Here is a 24960-nt window from a genome sequence, read left to right as displayed (position 1 = left end):
CCCATTTACTAATCTCTGAGAAGAAGAACTGGAAATATCACCCCACCCACCCCCACCTTAAGAGACCAAGACACATAAATAGAAAAGTGGGACATAACACCAGCACTTCAATGGAGGCTCACTGATGATGTTACCTAGTATGGTGACAAAACATCTGAAAAACCAACTTTCCAGCTCAGCAAGCAAACTTACAACATGAACCTCAACCTGAGCTGCAAACCTTCTCAAAGTTACAACATAATATATACTTTTTTGCTTGCAACTGTGGCTTATGAAACTTGTAACAAGACTGCACAGAACTCATCAAGGAAGCATTTCATTTTGGTTTCTTTTGTACATAAGGTGGTCAGATATCTACTTGAATTAAGTTAGCACCACATTTTAAAGTTATTAAATGTTCAATTTGTATAAAGAGCCAAAAACTTAAGTAGAAAAATAATTTCTAAGCACACACAACAGAAGCAGTATTAAAAGCAAGTTCCAACAACTGCTTAAAATTTGACCTAAAAAATTGTTATCTTGGATCAACTAGTTATTGTACAGATTTACTAGCATTTGGCATAGAATGAAGAAATTGAAATATGCAGACTTTGAAAACTGCAATAGATGATATTGAAATGTGTTTTAATGAAGGTATTTAGAATTAAGAAGATATATTTAAAAATAAATAGAAGATTGCTATTCACTGACGTGTACTGTGAAGAGATATATAAAATTAAACATGTAATTCAGATCAATGTGTTGGATTTTGAAATAGTGGCATGTGGACTTTGGTCTGTATATGAGAAGGGGGTCAATGATTCATTTGAGAGTATTTACAGGGCCACTTTTTAAATAAAAATGTGCAAGAGATTTTCTGGTGCAGCAATGGGAATTTCTTTGCTTTGGAAGTTTTACGAGTGATCAAAGTAGACATTGAAGAACATTTGTTTGTTCTCAGGTGGGTCAGGAGTTGTTTTTGTCTAGATTTGCTTGGATGAAACACCATAGCTTGGAAAGCTGTTGGTTTCAGTTTGCAGAGGTCCTGATGGAAATTAGATGCATTAAGTAGTTTATCTTGAAGAAAGGAGATAGTTTAGAACTATACGGCGAGGCTGAGTAGGCTGGGGCTGTTCTCCCTGAAGCGTCAGAGGCTGAGGGGTGACCCCATAGACATTTATAATATCATGAGAGACATGGATAGGGTAAATAGCCAAAGTCTTTTCCCTGGGGTGGGGGTGGGGATCCAGAACTAAAGGGCTCGGTTTTGGGTGAGAGGGAAACAATTTAAAAGGAACCAAAGGGGCAACTTCATGCACAGGGTGCTGCGAGTATAGAATGAGCTGCTAGAGAAAGTGGTGGAGGCTGATACAACTACAACATGCAAAAGGCATCTTGATGGGTATACGAATAGGAAGATTTTCGAGGAATATGGACCAAATGCTGGCAAATGGGGGTAGATTAGGTTAGGATATCTGGTTGGCATGGACGAGTTGGACCAAGGGTCTGTTTCTGTGACACACTCTAGGACAAAGGGTACCTCACTGAGTTTGCAAGTCCCAGATTGGAAGTGCTTGGCTGGAACTTGATGCTGAGAAGGTCTAAACTCAGTTGTATGAATACTCCAGGAATAGGCTATTAAACACTCAAGTATGGAAAGCCACAACTTTACAAATGTGATAGAGAAGGGAACTCTGATGTTTGAGTATTGTAAAGAGATGTCATTGGGATAGATGAAATGTTTTAAAATCTTTCAAATTGTTATTTATAAGTAACTTACTTTATTCAGTTTTATCTTTGCATTAAAAATCTTATGCTTTCTTGCTAAAATCAGATTTGCAGCATTGTATGCTTGTGTTTCAGTGAAAGGCCATCTCACTAGATCATATTCTGATTTTTGTTTAATTTATAAAGACAGGTTTCAAAACTGGGATCTTTCTTATCCAGTAATAATTTGAACTGGGATTATAGCAACAATGATGCAAACCATTTTTTATGCATGATTGATAGTTGCATTTGTTAATCATTGAAACAGTGGCCAATTCAATATTTAAGGATAGGTTAGATTTTCGATTCAAAGGAGGATAAAAGGATATGTAAACATTATGGGATTAAGATGCTGTTTCTGTGGAGAGGGAAATTATTATTGTTTTAACAATTTAACTTTGTCCTTGACCCAGTTCAATATTATGTCATCAAACATCCGAGAAAAAAACTGTTTTCTCTCCAAAAACAAGCAGTATCCTGGGCTTTATAAATAGATCTACAGGTGGAAGAAGTTACGATAAATGTCAAAACACTGGTTTGATCTCAACTGGAGAATTGTGTCCAGTTCCGAGTACCGTAGAAGTTTTCAAAATCATGAGAGTTCTGAACAAGGGAGATAGGATGTTAATGTTTACAGTCGTTGAAGGATCCAGACAGAGGTCATTAATTTAAAGCGAATGACAAAAGTAATGATGTCATGAGAAAAATTTTGTTTATACAATGATTGAAATCTGGAATGCACTGACTGGAAGAGTGATGAAGACAGAATTAATTAAAGTCTTCAAAAGAAAATTAGATATTTAAATGAAGAGAAAATATTTATGGGGCTAAAGTTAAAAGGCAGGGAAATGGTCAAGACGTATTGCTCTTGTTGAGAGCCAGCAGGGACATAATGAGTTGAATAACCTCATGTACTATAACAATTCCATGATTCTAGATGCATATAACCTGCCAAGTTTTTCCAGCATCCTCTGTCTTTATTCCAGATTTACAGTATCTGCAGTATTTTACTTTTGTAGCATCACAGATTGGTTGGGCTGAACAACCTGATGCTGAATTATTTCTGTGTAGTTTGATGCTGTCAAATTGCTTCAGGTCCAATTAGATTCAGAAATAGATGCACCATGACAGACTCATTTGTTGTGTTATGCATACTGCTAATACCCAATGTGCAGGAGGCTCCAAATTATTTTAACAAAACACTGGGCTACTTTAACCAATCTTCCATAATTCATTGGCAGTTTATTTTGTGGATTTATTGAGATCGATGTTTGAAATTGTTCAAATTTTATTTGGTGATTTTTGTAGACTTTAGGAATTGTCACAGAAGTTCTCTTTCCTGTCACTGAGTAATGGTGAGTTAAGATGTGAAAATCTACTATCTTCACGAAGCTACCTGAAATAAATTTAACTCTAGAAATAAAATGTGCAGTTTAATAAAATTTTCAGAACGCAACAGATGCCTGACATCCTCATAACACATTTCAATGCTGAATTTAACGGACTTTACACAGAGATATATTTTCAGTCAATATATTAAGAACACTTCTTAAAAAGCAATGTTTTACCCAGCCATAATTCAGTGTCTCAGTGTAAGAGATGAGAGTTTGATAATAAATCAATATGACCTGGTGTTGTGATATTTTAGGAAAATAAACAAAGGAATTACAAGATCAAGAAGTACACAGATGCATAGAATCTCAAGTATTTAAAACCAGGTTTAATCAGCGTTCCTCAGCAGTTATCGCTGAAGTGACAAAGGAAGTTCCTTGCATTTGATAAGAGTAATTTGCAAGTCCCAATACTGTATCCATAATGTTGACTTAATAAAGTCAGTCCCCTTTTTTTTAAATGTAGAAGATGGCAATGATCTGGAGAGATGGGAGAGAGACATCCCTATCCACGATGTAGTCTGCTGTCCAGAGTTGGCAACTACATTGTAAATAGTTATTTGATGGTAAGAAACTTGAGTATTGATGGGAAAAAAAACTCATTTTGTCAAAGGATTTCATCTTGCAGTCATCAGGACAATTTGCAAGAATATCAATAAAGGAAGTATAAATACTACTTTAAAAAAATCATTCGGAGATGTGGGCTTCACTGCCTGAGTCAGAATTTATTGCCCATGTGTAGTTTTTTGGGAAAAAGTTGTTGTCTTCTTGAACCACTGCAATCCATTTGGTGCGGGTAAACCTACAATGCAGTTTCCAGTATTTTGACCTAGCCACACTGACAGAATAGTAATATATTTCCAACTTCAGGATGGTGAGAGTGGCTCGGAGAGGAACTTGCAGATGGTGTTCTCAAATTGCTGTTGCCTTGTCCTTTTAGTTGCTGGTTGGCATGGCTTTCGAAGGTGCTGTCTTACTGTATGGAATGCTGTTTGGTTGGCAGGTGGATTCTGATTGGTAGATACATTACATAGAGAATGAGGCAATTAATGATGATTGACTGTTAACTGCCAGGTTTTGTTTAGATTTCAATACAGACTGGTTGACTTTGATTGCTCAGGGCATTGTCCAGAGAAATGAACCAGTGAATGGCTATCATTCATGCAAACAATGCTGCCATACACATTTTAAATTGTGCATAGATATACATAATGTAAAAATAATCTAATATTGCATTCAATTTTATATTCATAAGTAAATAATGAAAAGTCAGCACCCATATTGAGCTCCATAGCTATGAAATACAAATGATTTATTTGATAGAAAAATTCATGATTATAAAATAAGTCATTTGGGTAGAAATAAATATGTTTTCACTTAGGTGGTAGGAAGATGAGAACTGAAGACAGAAGTGTAAGATAGTCACTAATAAATCCAGTAAAGGTTTCAGGCGAAACATCTTTAACCAAAGAATGAAACTTGCTAACCCTGACAATAGTTGGCACAGCTTGCATGGTGGTGTTGAAAGGGAAGTTCGATAAACACACAAAGGAATAGAAGGAATATGTTGATAAGGTTATGCCCAGACAGATTGGTGTGCAGCATGCAAACTGCCATGGACCTGTTAGATGGGAGGATTGTTTCCTGTGTTGTAAATATTATGTAATATATGTATCCAAATTCAATCTATTTAGTAAAATTAAAATGCATTCATATTTCTCGGACTGATTTTAATTGTTCAGTGAATAAAAGATGAAAAAATTATGAAGACCCATGAAATATTGTGTTTATTTAATTGGATCTTGACTTCTTAACTACACAAACTTTGTGTTCAGTTCTCTGTCATGCATGGCATATGATAAATCTCACTAATGTTCATAATGCAACTGGAACACAAAATGTGAATAAATTGAATCAAATTTAATGTTGAAATATCTAGAAAACAAAATACCTGGTCAAGTAGCAATGGAGACTATCCCATAATCTTCACCCCATTTGCTGAGCTGAATGCCTCTAATTATAAGAACTAGTCAAGATGTTGACATTTCATGCTGTAATTTCATTAAAGAAAAGCCGTCCATTGAAGTTTTTTTTTAGATTTATGCTTCTTTTGTGTTAAACGTGTATCTTGAGTGGTGGTCTCCTTTATTTCAATTTTTTAGAGGACAAATTTGTAATTGCCATGGCTTTAAATTGAAAGTTAATACGTCTTGATAGCTTTTGAACCCAGTTTTTGTGATGGCTAAATGATGCACAGTTGTATTTTTTATTTTCTTATGTTTGTTTTGAATTGGACCCAAGTATGTTTACTTTCTTTTGTGGCGCTTAATGAATAAGTTCATAAAATCAAATTTAATTGTGGTTCAAAAATAGTTCTAAATTATGATTTTTTTTTAAAAAGTTCCTAATGAATGAATCTTTGCTGATTTTGTTTTCTTTCACTCCTCTTCTGCTTTTATCCATAAAGACAGACAGTGCTGTGTTTTATGTCATTGTCCTGTCTGCAGCTGGGTAGTTCAGACTCTGATTATCAAAGTGAAGGAATATATTTGATTACCATTGATTCAACTGCTCCACATTGACAGTGAAAAGGTCAGAGACGAGCTGTGGGTGGCTTTCATGGTGTGCTTCTTGAGCTAAATGAATTAGATGTAAAGCATTCTGATGTAAGTCAATGCCAAAAAGGCATTAGTGCCTCCAAAAGTGCTGCATTTGTGTGTTTTTCTAATTCAAACTTCCATGTGGTGCAGAATATTTTGTTTGATTTATAGTCCCAGTAATTGGATGAGTGCATAGTTTCCCATTTAAATATTTGGCTTGTGCTTTAATAAATAGAAAATACATTGACCCCTGATTACTGGTGACTAAGCTAACTTTTGTCATTGTGTGAGTTGAGCTTAAGTATTTTGCCAGTTTCATTTTGGTATAGCACAGAACATGGAACATTGTCCTTTAACCTCCCCAACCTTACAGATGATATTTATATCCACTGTTTGATATTGGTTCTGCCTGATTGGAAATTCTTCTTCTATTTTCATAAATCTTTAGTTCTGCAATATCTTCTAAGTTGTCAGTATTGAATAGAAAAGGTAAATAAATGGGAAAACATTTAGGTGGGATATATTGTTAACCAGTAAAATAGCATGATACATATTGAATACTGCACACATTTAGGAGTGTTCCATGTAGCATGGCTGTAGTATCCTGCCTCATTTTTATAGAAAATATTGTTCATGTAAGTTCATCGTAATAGTTCTGCAAGATTTCTCTTTGATAATGCAGTCTTTTAATTGTTAGCTATACCTGAAATTGCCACATCGCTGGTGCAATTCATTAACATTGGGAAAAACTCTTAACTAAAATACAATGTAGCATCTCTGGAATATTTAGGACAAAGTCGTTCCTGGATTTTAAAATTTTCTGAATTTCATAGTTATGTTAGAATGCCTAATCATGTATGTGTGAACTAGAAAATACTGTGATTCTAAATATTTTATAACTCATATGTTTCAGGAAAATATTATAAAGCAGAATGAAACATTGGTTTACCTATCCAAATACGCTATCTTCAATGTCTCAATTCTAAAAGAAAGGGTCTGCCCATATTTCTGAACAAGTGGTGTTTCCGAACAGCATATTTTCTAAGTGAAGAGATAACAGTGTGATACAAGTAAATGTTACATGTTTGAACTTTTTGTTTCATAGGCAGCTTTTGCAGACTCTCCAGCATGTTTTGTAACCATTTCTATCTTATAAAATATTTTGTGCCTTTTTTTTCAGGAACAAAAATCAGTGATTTTAATTTTAAGTCATGAATTAAATTGTATTCTGTGAATCAGTTGGGCTTGTGAGATTGTATTCTTAATGTATATGTGACATTTGATGTACATAACAGGACAATACTCCGATTTTGCTTATTTATTATTTAGATAATATATTGCTGTTGTATCGTTACAGCTGCCCCTCACTGTATGCATGAATAGAAACTAATGATTAAGTTTAGAGAAGTCAACTGACCTATTTGTGGTACAGTGCAATAATTGGAACTACACTCGTAAATAAGCCTTGCAATAAGTACAAAAACTATAGCATTTGATTTTGTTCATTGCTTTGCCTCCAATTTATATTTAACACAAATTTAGTTTTACCTCCATGAATGAAATTGGTTTGCATGGAAAGATAAAATGTTGGAGTTGTACCACCAGAGTAGATACATGATTGATGGCAGGTGTGGATCTGATGGGCTGAAGTGCCTCTTTGTATGCTGTTTGATTCCATTGTTTACCATATTAAATGCATCATTTTGTGTATATAGTTAGTGACCACACATTTATGTTCTTACTTTGTATCTTGAATGTGAAAACATGGTAAACATCATCACCTTTGTTTTGCTGAAGGTCTCTTGATTCTATTAGGAAAAAAAGTACAGCACTAAAATTAATTTATTTTCAATACTTGAATTCTATCTGTGAGTTTTCATCCTTAAAATACATTGTATTTTAATTCTTTACATTATTAAATAGCCTTTCCTATATTTCAAGGCACTGAATTTGGCTGACGTATGCTATTCGAGTGGCACAGTCAGTAGTCTACTTAGTTAAATCGCCAAAATGTGTCTGGATTTGTGTATTGGGAGGTAACTTTCCTGCAGTGTTAGTACTGATCATGAGAATTAGTCTTGGAGTTCTCAAGCTATGGTCAGAAATTATTGACCAGGATTAATCTTTGTAATCAAATAGACACATGTTGCAGCTTGGATAAGCACACACATAAAGACTGATCAATTGAATTACTTAGAAAAGAATTGTGTTCCTTTCAAACCTACCTCAACATAGATCTGCATGTTCAGGAGCCGGGGAGGAATTTAGGGAAAAAACAAAACTTATGTAATGGACAGATGATTATTAATCTGTAAACCGAAGAAATATAAACCTGAATATAAGTCAATTTGCCTGATCTTTTAGTGTCCTGTTTCTGAAATGAAAATGAACATTAAAGCCACTTAAGAATTTACAACAGTGGGTACCAAATCAAAAGTTGCTCAAGTCATGAGGCTTTAGTAGCTATGCTCTTTGAATATATTTCACCCATCAGTTTATTTTTTGGAACAGTTGGAAGCCCTTTTGTACTAATTCTATTGGGCTATTTGTCCTGCTGGTATGAGAGGAAGAGGTCTTGTGAATAAGTCATAACTTAAATATTAACCAGTGATTGGTTGAAAATTAGTTCTTGGTTAAAAATTTATTTTTGCTACTGTTGGGTTTAGTTGGCTTCTATTGGGGTTACCACCAATTATTTGAAACCTCATATGCACGAACCCTGCTGCCAAGAATAAAAAGGGATCTCTTGGCTACACTTGTATTTTCCTGTAATGTTGAAACTCTAAACTGCAGGTTGCAGTTTTTAGTTGGTAAGAATTTACTCATGTGGTTATGTTACCTATAACTGGGTAAATTGCTAGACCTTTCATAAGACTAATGTTAATAATGGCATATACTTGCAAAAGCAACCAGGCTTCCTTCACTGAATGGTATTATGGACGAAGTTTGATTTTTCGGATCATCTTGGTTTCAGTATGATACATTATTTTGCACAAATTGATTTGGTGTGACTCATAAAATCACTGTCATGCATGGCCCTGCAACTTGTGCTGTTGGAGTTTCCTGTATTTTTAATATCTCTTTTTCCAGTTCGATCACATTATTTTTAGTGTTTCCTAATGTTAATTTAGTTTAGAAAAATAAGAGTTGCATTTTTCTGAAATGAATAAAAAGCTAATCATTATGGTAAGCTTTATCCTTCAAATAAATATTTTAATGACAAGCATCATTGTAATCTAAATCTAAAGTGGTATGGTTATGAAGTGCACATTTACAGACATGTTCATTTGAGGAATGGGTTTAATGTTTTCAGTATAGTTGAGACATTAAATTATTCCGAATATGCTATTAAACTACTTTCTTTCATGAAAGTCAGTAACTTTAAAAGATTTTCCAATTCCAAACATCTCTACAGAAAATTATAATTAAAACTTAATTAAAGTAAACCATTCATAATTTCTTACATAATTAGATAACTTCGTTAAAAATAAATGATGAAAATCACTTTAGAAATCAGCAAAATGGAAAATGCCTTCTTTAAAAGAGCAGGATACTTAATACAAAGTGTATTGAATTCCTCAGGCACACAGAACGATGAATATGTTTAGCGTCTGTGTAAAAGTAAATGTAAAATAATCATAGGGTACAGCATTTTGATAATTAGGGAACAGCTTGAAATAGTTTGTCACTGTACTAATTATGAGGTCAAATTTTGGGATTACCTAAGTAGTTTCATTATCCTTCATGAAACAAGGACTGGTTTGTCATGTTCACCTGCCTGATGAAAAATATATGTCGCTTCACTTTGGCAGTGAAATCAGTCGTATATTGGAATTGGCTCTCAGAAATATTATGTATAGCCTGAAGGGACTTTACTGCATCAGCATAGATTCAGCAATTTTATTCCCTGTCTTGTTATTTGAAAGGCCCTGAGAGTGATATATATCTAGGGACAATGCGATGATGTAGAAAACAACTAAATAAGCTGTACAGTTAGATGAGTGTATGAATACTTGTCCTACAATAGCTTATCATTTACTTAACAAAGGAATGAAGAATATTCATGGGTTTTCAGAGTGACCCATTTCATTATTTTGAATGTTGCTTGAAGGTTAAAATCATAAAAACAAAATTGAGTATGAAGGTACACAATTCATTAAACATTTCCTTAGGTATTCTTTTGTTTTCAAAGGCTTTTTGAAAAGAATGAGACCATTGAAGAGTAAAGAGATGAAAGTTAATGTGCATTTCTTTGTTGCAGCATTAAGCTTCCTTTGTTGTAATATAGAATACAGATCCAGTATCTGCATTTAATTTTATTACGATATTCAAAGCTGCAGCAGACATGTTCATTTATTTATGGATTAGTGGTGCTGGAAGAGCACAGTAGTTCAGGCAGCATCCGAGGGGCAGTACTGCTCCTTGGATGCTGCCTGAACTGCTGTGCTCTTCCAGCACCACTAATCCAGAATCTGGTTTCCAACATCTGCAGTCATTGTTTTTACCATGTTCATTTATTTAACCAATTTGACATTGGCTACGCAGGAAGTTCTTCAGATCTTAACATACATTTGATTTTCTTGTTGTTTTTCTATTCTGTCATTTGTTAATTGTATACATATTTCCTTACATTGAATATTGCTTTAATTTTTTTCTCAGATTGTTTGAAGGACCTTCACACAAGAAAGCTGAAAAGCTTAAAACTCTTTTTTGTTATTTCAGAAAAGTCACAAAAGAAAGTAAGTTCATACTACTTAGAATAAGAATAGTTCTTCTTTGAACTTCTACAGTAAAATAAATTACAATCTCTAAAATATTTATGAATGGGCCATTTGAAATTTTATTATCTAACTTTAATATGGCATCAAATAATGTAGACTGATATTCAAGTGCACGGTGCCAACCATGGTGTAGCATGGATTCATACTGTTGATTCCTCGCCTCTGAATTTCATTCTTGACCATTGTGAAGGTTGCAAACAGATGTCAAATTTGTCTCCAGCGATGGGAAGGAAAAATAACACTCACTCCTTCTCCTCACTCACTGCAAGTAGTTACTTTCAAGTTATTAAAAAATATCCTTACCTAAAAAGCACAGCTTTTTGATTTATCAGTTTGACACAGTAGAAGTGATATTTTTCTTTTCAAAAAACAAAAGCATGATGGTTTGAATACTTGGAGTACTGTATTTAAATTTGGTCCCTTTACTTGAGGATGGATTAGTTATATGGAGACAGTTTCAAAGCGTTTTACTAAATTGATTCCAGAGATGGTGACTTATCTTATAAAGAGAGATTGAGCAGTTTAGGCATATATCAGGGGTTTAGAAGAATGAGAAGAAGTCTAATTGAGATAGGTAAGATGCTAAAGGGGTTGACAAAGTAGCTGCAGAGAGGACGTTTTCCCTTGTTGGGCTCTCTAAAATTACTCCTTAACATTCAATGTTACAATCACTGAATCCCCCACTATCAATATCCTGCAGGTTACCATTGACCAGAAACTCAACTGGTCTTTCCACATAAACACAGTGGCTGCAAGAGCAGGTTAAGAACACCACAGCAAATAACGTTCCTTCTGACTCCTGAAAGCACATCTACAAGGTACAAGTCAGAAGTGTAATGGAACTCTCCCCACTTGTGTGGATGGGTGCAGCTCCAACAATACTCAAGAAGCTTGATACTATCCAGGGCAGGCAACCTAGTTGATAGGCATCACATCCACATGCATCCACCACCGATGCTCAGTGGCAGGAGTGTGTACTTTCTACAAGATGCACTGCAGAAGTTCACCAAAGATCCTCAGACAACACTTTCCAAATCCACAACCACTTCCATCTAAGACCAGGGCAACAGATACATGGCTACACCACCACCTGCCAGTACCCCTCCAAGCCACTCACCACTGACTTTGAAATATATCACTATTCCTTCATGTCGCTAGGTCAAAATCCTGGAATCCCCTCCCTCATGCCATTGTGGGTCAACCCACAGCAGGTGAACTACAGTGGTTCATGAGGGCAGCTCACCACCACCTTCAAGAGCAACTAGGGATGGGCAATAAATGCTGGCAAGCCAGCAATGCTCACATCCTACAAATGAATTAAACCATCTAGAATGAGAAGTGATATTTTTAGGTTAACAGTAGTTGATTTAAAACAGATAAGGAAAAATAACTTCTTTCAACTGGTCATGAATCTGTGGAGTTCACTATCCCAGAATGTGGTGGATGCTGGGACAGATCTTTAATTAGTAATGGGTTGAATGGGAATGGAGAGCAGGCAAAAAATGGAATTGAGTGTGAGTATGATCAACTGTAGTCATGTCAAAAGGCAGAGCAGACTTGAGGGGCTAAATTGCATACTCTTGCTCATAGTTCTTATGAAGAAAGTGACATCAACAACAAAAGTCACAACATTTGAAAGAAATAAAGACTTAAAAATGATTGATCTTTGTTTTGAGATTGACCATTAATACTATTAGGGGGATAACCTCTCAGCATCAGCCAAATTCATGGTATCACACGTGGCTTTGCTGCACAGAAGGGGAGGAAAATGTGCGGCAGAACTATAGTGTGGCAGATGAAGTTTAATCTAGCTAAATGTGAGATGCTACATCTTGGTAGGCCAAATCAAGGTAAGATTTGTACACTAATGGTAAAGTCCTGGGAAGTGTTGCCAGGTAAAGAGACCTTGGAGTGCAGGTTCATAGTTTCTTGAAAGTGGAGTTGATGTTGTGAAGAAGGCATTTGGTATGCTTGCCTTTATTCATTAGTAAAGTGAATATAGGGAGTTAGGAGATCATGTTGTGGCTGTCCAGGACATTAGTTAGGCCATTTATAAAACCGACTTCCATTCTGGCCTCCCTGCTGTGGAAAAGATATTGTAAAACTTGAAAGGGTTCAGAAAAGATTTAAAATGATGTTGCCAAAGTTGGAGGGGATACATTGGTGGTCACCAAAATTGGAGTTTGAACTGTGAGGAGAGGCTGAGGCTATTTTCCCTAGAGTGTCAGAGGATGAGGGGTGAGCATTTAGAGGTTTATGTAATCATGATGGGCATGGATAGGTCTGAGGAAGGGTCACTCGATCTGGAACATTAACTCTTATTCTCTCATAGATGCTGCCAGACCTGCTGAGCTTTTCCAGCAATTTCAATTTTTGCTTCTGATTTACAGCATCCACAGTTCTTGTCAGTTTTTATTTTCAGTAGTCAAGATCTTTTCCCTCTGGGTAGGGAGTCTAAAACTAGAGGGCATAGGTTTAAGGTGAGAGGGGAAAGATTTGAAAGGGATATAAGGGGCAACTTTTTCACGCAGAGAGTGATGCATGAATGAAATGAGCTGCCAGAGGAAGTGAAACATAGAAGACAGGAGCAAGAGGAGGCTATCCAGTCTTTGAGCCTGCTCTGCCTTTCATCATGATCATGGTTGATCATCCAACTCAGCGGCCTCATCCAACTTTCTCCCCATAACCTTTGGTCCCATTTGCCCCAGTTGCTATATCTAGCCACCCCTTGAACACATTCAGTGTTTTGATATCAACTGCTTCCTGTGGCATTGAATTCCCCAGGCCCACAGCTCTTTGGTGAAGAAGTGTCTCCTTATCTCTGTCCTAAATAGTTCACCCTGAATTGTCAGACTGTGATCCCTGGTTCTGGATGCACCCACCATCGGGAACATCCTCTCTGCATTTGCCCTGTCTAGTCCTGTCAAAATTTTATGTCTCTATGAAATTCCCCTTTGCTCGTCTGAACTCCAGTGAAAATAATCCTTATCTAGGCACACTGTCTTAAGACAGCCTGTAAACCTTGGCTGCGCTCACTAGAGAGCAAGAGCATCCTTCTGCAGAAAATGAGACCAAAACTGAACGCAATATTCTAAATGTGGCCCCAGCAAGGCCCTATATTACTGCTACAACACATCCCTGCTCCTGTACTTGGAAACTCTCACAATGACGGCCATTTGCTGCCTTTACTGCCTGCTGCATGCATGCCTGCCTTCAGTGATCGGTGCACAAGGACACCCAGATCCCGAAACACAGTCCCTTCTCCCAATTTACAGCCACTTAGATTGTAATCTGCCGCCTTGTTTTTGCTTCCAAAGTGAATGACCTTGTATTTATCCCAAATTTTACTGTATCTGCCATTGATTTGCCCACTCACCCAACCTGTCCAAATCATGCTAAAGCATTTCTGCATCCTCATTGCAGTTTACCCTCCCACCCAAGTTGGTGCTATCTGCAAGTTTTGAGAAATTATGTTTAGTTTCCTCATCCAAATCATTACTACATTTTGTGAATAGCTGAGGTCCTAGCACGGATCCCTGTGGCATACCATTAGTTATTGCCTGTCAGTTTAAAAAGGACCCATTAATTCCTACTCTGTTTCCTCTCTGCCAACCAGTTTCTGTCTGTCTCAATACACTTCCCCCAATCCCATGCGCTTTAATCTTGTACAATAATCTCTTGTGCAGGACTTTGTCAAACATCTTTCTGAAAGTCCAAGTGCACATCGACTGGCTCCCCCTTATCAACACTATTAGTTAGATCTTCATAGAATTCCAACAGATTTATCTAGCATGATTTCCCCCTCATAAATCCATGCTGATTCTTTCTGATTCTGCAACTGGTTTCTAAATGCTCTGCTATAAAGTCCTTGATGGATTCAAGAATTTTCCCCACTGCCAATGTTAGTGGTCTGTAATTCCTTGGTTTCTCTCCTACCTCCCTTTTTTGAATATTTGAGTAACATTAGCTAACCTCCAATCTGCAGGGGCTATTTCAGAGTATATTAATTCCTGAAGATGACCTCCAATACATCCCCTGTTTCGAGAGCCACTTCGTTAAGCAATTTGGGATGTAGATTATCAGACCCTAGGGATTTATCTGCCTTTTAATCCTCTCAATTCTCCCAGCACCATATCTCTACAAATATTGATCTCCTTCAGCTCTTCCCCTGACTAAATCTTGCAGTCTCCAACATTTCTGGAATCTGATTTGTGTCCTATTTTGCGAAGACAAGTCAAAGTATGTATTCAGTTGCTCAGCCATTTCTTTGTCCCCTATTACAGATTACCCCATTTCTTTCTGTAGGGGACCTAAATTTGCCTTCACTAATCTCTTTCTCTTTGTGTACCTATAGAAGCTCTTAGTGTCAGTCTTTATGTTCTCTGCAAGCTTACTTTCATACTGTAGTTTCCCCCTCTTAATCAATCTCTTGGTCTTTCTTTACTGAATTTTAAACTGTTCCCAATCCTCAGACCTATTATTTTTCTTGGGAAATCTGTATGCTTCTTCCTTGGATCAGATACTATCTTTTATTTCCTTTGTAATCCATGAGTTGGCCCTCTTACCCATTTTGCTTTTGTTCAGGACAGGAATAAACAGTTGTGTGGTTCCCCCATGCATTCCTTGAATATTTGCCATTGCCTATCCACTGTAATCACTTTAAGTAATTCTCCCCAATCTATCAAGGCCAACTCATGCCTCATAACATCACAGTTTCCTTTATTAAAATTCAGTACCCTAGTCTCCGAATCAACTATCTTACTCTCCATCTTATTAAAAAAAATACAATCATGTTATGGTTGCTCATTCCCAAGAGGTCTCTCACAGCTAGATTGGCAATGATTCCCTTCTCATTGCACAGTACCCAGTCTATGATGGCCTGCTCTTTAGTCGGTTCCTCCACATATTGGTTAACAAAACCATCCTGTATACACTCCAAGAATTCCTCCTCTAGGGCATTCTGATTGATTTGCCCCATCTGTGTGCAGATTAAAATCACCCATGATCACTAATATTCCCTTATCACATGCATGTCTAATTTCCTGTTCAATGCCGTCCCCAACATCACTGCGATAGTTTGGGGGCCTGTAATATGACATCCACTAATGTTTTTCTTGCCCCTTGGTATTTTTCAATTCAACCCAGACAGACTCCACATTGTCACATCTAATACCCTTGCTCACTTTTGTGTTAATTTCCTCTTTAACCAGCACTACCACTCCATCATATTTTTCCTTTTTGCCTGTCCTTCCTTAATACCAAAACCTTGGAACATTCAATTCCCATCCCTGGTCATTCTGCAGCCATGTCTTTGTAATACCAATTATATTGTTCCAGTTTGCATCTATCTACATGATTAATTCATCCACTTTATTTCGAATGCTTTGTGCATTTAATAACAAAACTTTTAAATTTGTTCCATTGGTAAATTTGCCTACTTTTTTATAATTCTTTGTTGCATAAAGATATTCACCTGTTCTGTCTCTCATGTTTTATTGTTTAGTAACCATCTGCCACATCACTAATCTACACTGTTACTTCCTCCTTTAATTTAAATTTTGTAATTTCACCTACAACTGAATCCCTCCCCTCCCCAATTGAGTTTAAAGCCCTGTCTACAGCCCTAGTTGTCCGATTCACTCGGACTCTGGTCTCGATGAAGACTGTCCCATCAGAACGGATCCCTTCTTCCCCAGTACTAGCGCTAATGTCCCATGAATTCAAATCCATTTCTCCCACATCCATCTTTGAAAAACGCATTTACCTGCTTAATCTTGTTGACCCTGTGCCAATTAGCTCATGGCTCAGTTGTAATCCAGAGAATATTAACTTTACAGGAAGGGTTGAGAGGAATATAGGCCACATTCTGGCAAATGGGACTTGATTTATTTAATTAATCTGGTTGGCATTGATGCTTTTGACCGAAGGGTCTGTTTCTGTGCTGTACATCTCTATGACTCTGTGATTCTGTGATAGGGAATTCAAAAGTATGGGGTACAGACAGGCATTTCTGTGGCCACAGACATGAATCCAGGATGGTAAGTTGCCTCCCTGGTGTCAGGGATATCATAGAGCAGCTGCAGGATCTTCTGGAGTGAAGGGTGAACAGCCAGTGGTTGTGGTACATATAGGTAGGTCCTGAAAGCTAAGTTTAGGAAGTTGAAAGAAATTAAAATGCAGGACCCAAATGTAATAATCTCAGGATTATTCCCAATGCTAAGTGGTAGCGAGAGCAGGAATAAGAGGGTACATCAGATGAATGTGTCTGGAGAAATGATATACCAGGGAGGGGTTTAGATTCTTGTGACATTGGGACCATTTCTGGGGAAGATGGGACCTGCACAACCCTGGCTGGTTGCACCTGAGCAGAGTTGGGACAAATATCCTTGTAAGTGCTTTTGCTGGTGCCGTTGTAGAGGTTTTAAACGAGTACGGCAGAGGGATGGAAACCAAACTGTGGGCTTAGATGGGTCAGATTCAGATCAGGAAATAGGAAGTAGAACATTAGTTAGTGATGTAGTCAGTAACTCGGAATGTCAAAAGAATCAAGGATCAAAAATCATCCAGCAAAGGAGTTAACAGGGTTGAGCTGTTTATAGCTCAATACAAAGAGTATTACAACAAGGCAGATGAACTAAGGGCACGGGTAGACACATGGCAGTATAATGTTCTTGTTAGAACAGAAACCTAGTTAAAGGAAGGGAAACATTGACAGCTCAATTATCCCTGCATGTAGAGTTTTCAAGCAGGATAGAGTGGGTGACAAAAATGTAGGGGGTTCAGCAATATTGGTTAAAGACTCAATTACAGTTGTGAGAAGGAGTGATAAACTAAATGGGTTAAGAAATGAGGCTGTCTGAGCTTAGAAATAAAGGGGCAGTCATATTGGTAGGAGTATATGACAGACTCCCAAATAGTGAGGGGGGATAGAAGCACACATTTGCAGAAAGATTTCTGCCTGTAGAAATAAGAGTGCAGTCATCATAGGAGACTTTAACTATCCCAATACCATCTGGATTTCAAGCACTGTAAGGGGTATTGAAGGTGAAAAATCCATGTACTGTGACCAGGAAAGGTTTCTTAAGCAGTATGTGACAAGTCCAACGAGAAGAGATGCAATTCTGGATTTAGTTTTGAGAAATGAAAATTCACAAGTGGGTAACCATATCAGGATAACAACCTCAATTCGGTTAGATTTATTAATGTTATGAAAAAGGACAGAGATAGATCTGAAGTAGAAGTTTTAAACTGGGAGAAGGCAAATTTTACAAAACTGAGAAATGATGTGGCTGAGGTGGGCTGGTCAAAACTGGTAAAGGATAAATCAGTAGTAACCACGAGTGGGAGGCCCTTGGGGCACAAAGTGGACATGTCCCCTCCAAAAATAAGAATGATACTGGCAAATCTAGACTTCTCTGGTTACCTAGAAAATACAGAGGAAGATTAAATAGAAAAAGAAGGCTTATGAAAGTCACAAAAACCTCAACACTGCAAATTGCCGAGAGGGACATAGAAAGTACAAGGATCAAGTTCAAGAAAGAAATAATGAAATCAAAGTGAGGCCATGAAAAAATATTAGCAAGCAAGATAAAGGAAAACATGTCAGGAACAAAAAGATAGATGAAGAAACAGTAGGATTTGTCGAGATGAAGATGGGAATTTGTGTTAAACAGCAGATATGGGATGAGTTCTAAATTTTTTTTTGTCTCCATATTCACAAAATGTGGATACAGTAATCCAAGACCAGCAATGTGAAATATGTGACAAAATAATCATAAGGAGATAGGGAGTGATAGGGGAGTTGGAATCCTTGAAAGTGGATAAGTTGCCAGTGCCAGGTAGATTGTTACCAAGGATGTTAAGAGGTCAAGGAGGAAATTGCAGATGCACTGAGGATTATATTCCAATCTTCTCTAGATATAGGTGAAGTACTGGAAGAATGCAAATATGGTTCCATTGTTTAAAAATGGTATAAAGCAAATGTTGAATAATTATAGGGCAGTTAGTCTTTCTTCGGTGGTGGGTAAATTGTTAGGTCGTCAGCATGGCTTTGTTAAGGGAAGGTCAAGCCTTACAAATTTAATAGTATTCTTTGAGGAAGTGATGAGGAGGATCAATGAGGGTAGTGCAATTGATGTTGTCTGCATGGATTTTAGTAAGGCATCTGCCGAGGTACTACATAGCAGACTTGTCAAAAAAGAAACAGCCCATAGGATTCAAGGTAAGGTGTTGAATTGGATCCAATATTGGCTTAGTTACAAGAAAGAGAGAGTAATGGTCAATGGCTACCCTTGCAAATGGAAAGCAGTTTCAAGTGGTGTTCAGCAGGGCTTGGTATTGGGATCCCTGCTGTATGTTTTATATGTTAATGATTTGTACCTGAATATAGGGGACAGAATTGGGAAATTTGCAGACGACTCAAAAATTGGCCATGTGGAGAATAGCTGTAAGCTCAGAAATGATAATGATAGGTTCCTGACGTGGGCAGGAAAGTGGCAGATGGAGTTCAACTCTGAGATGTCTGTGGTCATGCATTTAAGGAGATCAAAATGAAGTGAGAGATCTGGGCGTGCAAGTGCATGGGTTGTTAAAGGTAGCTGCACAAGTAGATAAGGTGGCAAAGAAGGCATATTGATTGCTATCTTTCGTTGCCAGAGACAGAGATTGAGAAAGTACAGATTTAATGATGGAACTGAATAAGACACTGGTGTTCAGTTCTAGTCAGCGCACTACAAGAAGGATGTAATTGCTCTGGAGAAAGTGAAGAGAAGTTTTACTAGAATGTTACTAGGGCTGGCATATTGCAGCTTTGAGGAGACATCGGAGAGGTTGGTGTTGCTTTCCTTGAACAGAGAAGGCTGAGATGATTGACATGTGCAAAATTATAAGGGGTAGAGGTAGAGTAGACCGAAAGAACCTGTTTCCCCTCGTCAGAGAATTCAAAAGCCAGTGCTCATAGATTCAAGTTAAGTGACAGAAGGAGAATTAGAGGGGATGTGAGGAAAACGTTTTTATGGAGAGGGTGGTGGGTGTCTGGGATTCGCTGTAAAGTGCGGGTTATGGACTGTGAGGAGGAAGATAGGATTAGAAGGGGCATTTGGGTGTCTTTGGGTCGGCACAAACAAGGTGGACTGAATGGCCCCCTTCTGTGCTATCTTTTTGAAAGTTCTATCTTTTTGAAAGACAGAATGGTGCCAATGCTATTGTTTCATCAGGCATGTGAACAGGAGATTTTTGCAGTTACTTCCAAACATCCTCTCATGTTAATTAAATTACTTCTCATCAATGAAACAGAACATTATCATTTGCTTCAAATGTACTGTGAACCCTTTGGAGTCTCCTGTAATATTGGGATTAGTAATTAATGCACCACAAAGTGGTCTTGGAGACTGATTTCATGGAAATTAAACTCCAGATAAACCTGTTGCTTAAGAGTTACTGATGCTGCTTGAGATTCCTCACTTTGACACAGTTGGGATTCATCCCACATGTGCTATAGCAATTTGCTGATCGAAAGTAAGGTGCTTCAGATTCAAAAAGGTATGCAAGCTATTATTTAGGATGTGATATTGTCACCTTCACTTTATTAAATTTAGGGACTGCCACAGTTAATCTGCCTGAGTTCGTTGTTGTCAGCCACTCTTGTGTAGTCTGGTTGTCTACTTATTATGGAAGCTGATTATCGACAGGTATGATTATTACAAAGAGCCAAGGATATAGCAACAAAATTACCTTGTGTTCTGAATTGATGCTTTAGATACTCCTTCTGAATAGACTGAGAAATTTGATGTGAGTTGTAAGCTGCTTTATCCATTGTAGGTAAAGTAGAGCAATGAAAAGTAATTCTATATATTTGATATACTGTTTCAAAACCAAAGAACATAAATACTAGCATGTTATCATGAGTCATTAAAATTAAAAGAAAACACAGTTTTTCTGGTCCCTGTCCCGTCATGGCTTGTTTCCTTTGCAAACTTCGATTGTTCATCCTCGTATAAGTGTTGCTGTTGGGATTTTGTACAAGCCTCTATCAGTGGCTACCATGGTGAGAAAGAGGTAGAAATACTGAGGTGTGAAGTGTTCTCCTGTATAAGCAGAAGTCACTCATAAATTGTCCATCTCTGAGAGATCCTCCTTGTATTTGTCATGATTTCATTGTTACTGCACTACTGGAACCTGAGTGTCATTTGATATCACTGTGTTTGGCAATGAATAGGACTTGTAGTAAAGAAAATGTAATATACTTTTTTAAAAACATCTCTACAAACTGCAGAACACTAAATTGGATAAAACGCTGCAGCAAACTCTCTGAATACTTTCGTGCATTCAGTGGAGAATAGTTGCATAATTCCAATTATGCATGTAGAACCAAAGCCAGTTACATGCATATAGTGTCCAGGCGTGACTAAGTGAGGACTTTCCTTATCATTTTTATTATGTCTGGGAAAAGTGATATCACTGTATGGAATACTTTTCTGAGATACACTCCAAATATCACCTTTTCAGCAATTTTTGTTTCCTTAATAAAAATCTCCTTAATCTAACTTGTTCACAAATTCTTTCTGTGAAAAACAAACAAGGGGTAAAATATAACTTTTAGATTTATGGAGGATGTACACTTTGACGAGCTGTACTGAATTCTGCTTTGGCTCCTACTTGAGTGATATGCGATTCTTTATATGTAGCTGTGCTCACGTTGTCACATCCTGCACCTTCTGAAAGTTGCTTTTCTGGTTACCTAATTCGGTGCAGGCAAGAGAAAAAAGGATTGGATAGCTATGGCGAATAGCACTAACTGTGATCATGTAGTGAGCCAACTTGGACAGAATGGGGCAAGTAGCCTCTCTCTATGTTGTAACTGTACAATGGTTTTTGGTTAAATACCTATGTTCAGTATTTTTTTTAAAAGTGGAATTTGTCCAACAGTGCAATCAATATGAGCTTTTGATTGTAAAGTCAATATTGTAATAATTGTAGCATTTTAATTTGTAGAACTATCATACATGACAATTTGATGTTTTTAGATAAGTGTCTATTATTTTGGATGCCTTTGTCTTTTATTAATTTCTTTCTCTTTTTGTCTTAGAACCCACTGGCTTAGTAACATTTCAGCGACAGTGTATACCTAACTTCCCTGAATGGGAAAGGTAAGAGGATACTACTGACCCATATTTGGGTTTAATTTAGCAGGAACTTCAGTGCAGCTACCACTATGCAGTCATCACATCGTGTTTGAGCATTGTTTTGTTTAATGTGACTCAGTTGAAAATGATTGAGGTTGTGAATAGCATGTAACGTTTGTACAATGTTTGTACACTTAGTATCTGCCATCTAGTCTAGGAAGACTTTCTGGCTGCAGCCAAAAATTGCATTCAGATTGTCCAGGTGAAGGTTAGCTCCGTCTATTACATTGTATACAACTAAATTGAGTCAGATTTGACAGTTGTTACGATCCATCTGAATTTTTTACGTTGAATAGGTTTTTGTAGCAATATAGTTTTAATGTTGATAAAATAGTTCAGATTTCAAAAGCAAATACTGTGTTTGCTGGAAAACTAATGTGAACGAAAGTACTGAAAATATTCTGTTAAACTGCCTTTGGTCTGATGATGGATTATCTACCTAAAACATTAACTGTATCTCACTGCAAAATAGTTAATTTTCCTTGCTTCTACAGGTAAAAATCCATTATATATGAATGGCTATACCTAAATACAGAATTGAAGATCCCCAAAAAGCAAGCACGTGGATTTAATGTGATGCAAGAAACTGTTTTTCGCCAAAGTATTGTGACTCTTTTTAGTGCTTGATAAATGGATAGCCCTAAGCATGTATTTTTGAAGTTTATTGCAGAATAATGTAACTTTAAGTAGCTACCAAAGAGACAACACTCCAGGCCTCCGGTACTATCAGAGTGCAGTTTGAATCAGTAAAGTCCATAGGAGAGAGATTCCTTCAAGGTTATGTTGCAAATGTGAGGAGGTATGAAGTACAAACACTCACATCAGCTGAAAGGCCTTCACAAAAACATCAGACAAAGAGTCAGATTGCTAAACAAATAAGCAAGGAAAGCCAGTTGAAATCCATAAATTACTGTAGTGCATCAGATGAGAAATACTCATGGGGTGTATTGAAATACTTTCCATTATATCACATTAATGCTTTTGGTAAAATATTTTTCTGCTTTTAGCTTGAAGGCAGCTTGCTAATGCTTGATTTCAAGGAGAGTGGTTGGTAGTGCTACTCATAAAGATTTAAACTAATTTGGCAAGGGGATGTACAATAGGAGTGATGCACAGACAAGTCTTGAGGAGAAAGCAAGTCAGTCTAGAAGCTGAATGTATATTGCCATGTTAAGGCATAGGGGAGCATGGCAAGGCTGTATCACATTTGATTTAATGCAAGGAACCTTGTGAGTAAGGCAGATGAGAAATTTATGAAGAAATTCTGCATGTCTAGCAGTATCTGTAAAGGGAAAGCAAAGGTAATATTTTGGTTTCGCCGTAAGAAGATTCACTGGACCCGAAACAATACCTTTGCTTTCTCTCTACAGATGCTGCCAGACCTGTAGACTACTAAAAGCAATTTGTTTTTGTTTCAGATTTCCAACATCCGCAGTTCTTTGTTTTATTGCAGATGAGTTGATAGTGTATTAGCACATGGGAATATAATATCATTGTTATCATAGAGGCTGCAGGACTGATAATTCAATATTTGTGGTACAGAACCTTCAGACAAAAAGGGGAGAGTGGCTGTATTGGAGGAGATGGTGTCGCAATGTTGATTAAGAAATTAGTTACTGCAATAGGAGGAATAAAACTTAGACCATTCTTCAAATGGGTAGACTTAAAAGCAAAAAAAGGAGCAGTCACATTTCTAGAAGTGTGTAATAGCTCCCCAACAAGTCAGGGAGCAAAGAAGGTAAGACATATAGGCAAGTCTCCCTAATTTAAGAGACCATAGCTAGGCAAGTGATAGAAGTGTCAAAGAGGGGAACATTTCTGTGATAGTTATCATAACAGTTCTGGGAAAGTTCAAAGATGCACCAGAAGTTACATTTATGAATTTAAGGAAGGCTGATTTTAATGTAAAATCTGGCCATAGTGGACTAGAAGCAGTGACTTGTAGGCAAGTCTACACCACAGCAATGGGAGGCATTCAAAGTAATGCATAGTATGTGCAGGACGAACATATTCTCATTAAGGTGAAAGGTAAAACCAATCAATCTAGAGATGTACAGGATTGGATAAAGGAAAAAGGGAATATTATGGCAGTGTCATCAATCAGAAACCCCAGAGGAGTATAGAAAGTTCAGGGGATTATGTAAAAATGAAGTTGAGAGAGCAAAGAAGTCTCACAAAGAAACACTGATGGTTAAAATAAAGGAAAATCCATTTTAATAAGTAAGCTTAATAAGGAGAGAGTAATGACCAAAGTGATAATGTGTATGTGCAAACAGAAGATGTAGATGAGGTTTTAAATGAATATTTTGCACTAGCTATATTCTTCTGTTCACATAGAGATGGGCGATGTAAGTATAGAGATCAGGGAGAGGGAATGTGATATGCTTGAACAAGTTAGCATTGAGATAGAGGAAGTACTATCTACTTTAGTGAACTTAAAATTGAATAAATACCCCGATGCAGATAAAATGTGTTCCAAGTTGCTGCGGAAGGCCAAGGAAGAGATTGCAGAGGCTCTGATTAATTTTCAAATCCTCTCTAGCAAAAATCGAGAAGCAAAGAACTGAAGGGTAGTTAATGTTGGGCTATTTTTCAAGAAGGGTGGCAGGGTTAGGCTAGGAAACTACAGGCCAGTGAGTCTAACATCAGTGGCAAGGAAGCAATAGGAAAAAATTCTGAAGGAGATAATTAATTTCCACTTAAAGAGGCAAGGATTAATCAAGGTAGCAGGGCGATCATGTCTATCAAATTTGCATGAGTTTTTTTTTGAGAAAACATCTAGTTTATCTGAGAGTTTTTTTGGTTGCTGTAGTCGACATGAACTTCAAGGCTTCTGATGAGTCTTTTGTTAGAAGCTAAGAACTCATGGCATTCAGGGCAATTCAGAAAATTGTATGCCAAATATTATTCTTATGAGAGTAAGAGTAATGGTCAAAGTTTGCTTTTATGACTGGAAGCTTGTGTCCAGTGGGGTACCACACGATTCGATGCTGGGTCCCTTGCTGTTTGTCCTTACATTAAGGAGAGCAGGTGCTGAGTGAGGACCCAGAAGTGGATAAACTGGCAGCAGACTTGTGTGGAATCTTAAAAGAGCAGTGAGAGCAGAGGCATCCCGCAGGTAGATGGACCAGTGGTGGAAGTGTTCGAACAAAATCAAAATGAGACATCACAGGACAACAGGTGGTAATTGGTGGGTACTTTTCTCTCCTGTCTGTTGTTCTAGATATTGATTTAAATTAAGGCCTTGAGTACAGCTGCA

The 24960-nt window shown here is 37.3% G+C and overlaps 1 protein-coding gene across 4 annotated transcripts in view; it reads left to right on the top strand.

The window, feature by feature from the left end:
* Positions 1-24960, top strand: part of parga (poly (ADP-ribose) glycohydrolase a) — a 205126-nt gene that overhangs the window by 96732 nt on the left and 83434 nt on the right. For all 4 annotated transcript variants that reach the window (XM_072583394.1, XM_072583396.1, XM_072583395.1 and 1 more), the window contains 2 exons: positions 10397-10476; positions 21605-21665. In XM_072583394.1, coding sequence (XP_072439495.1) covers positions 10397-10476; positions 21605-21665 — 141 coding nt within the window. The remainder of the gene's footprint in view (positions 1-10396; positions 10477-21604; positions 21666-24960) is intronic.

The sequence above is a fragment of the Chiloscyllium punctatum genome, chromosome 13 (assembly GCF_047496795.1).
Source record: "Chiloscyllium punctatum isolate Juve2018m chromosome 13, sChiPun1.3, whole genome shotgun sequence".
In the NCBI taxonomy this organism is placed as follows: domain Eukaryota; kingdom Metazoa; phylum Chordata; class Chondrichthyes; order Orectolobiformes; family Hemiscylliidae; genus Chiloscyllium; species Chiloscyllium punctatum.
Note: the sequence above shows the minus strand (reverse complement) of the source record. Positions and strands in the feature narration are given on the sequence as shown.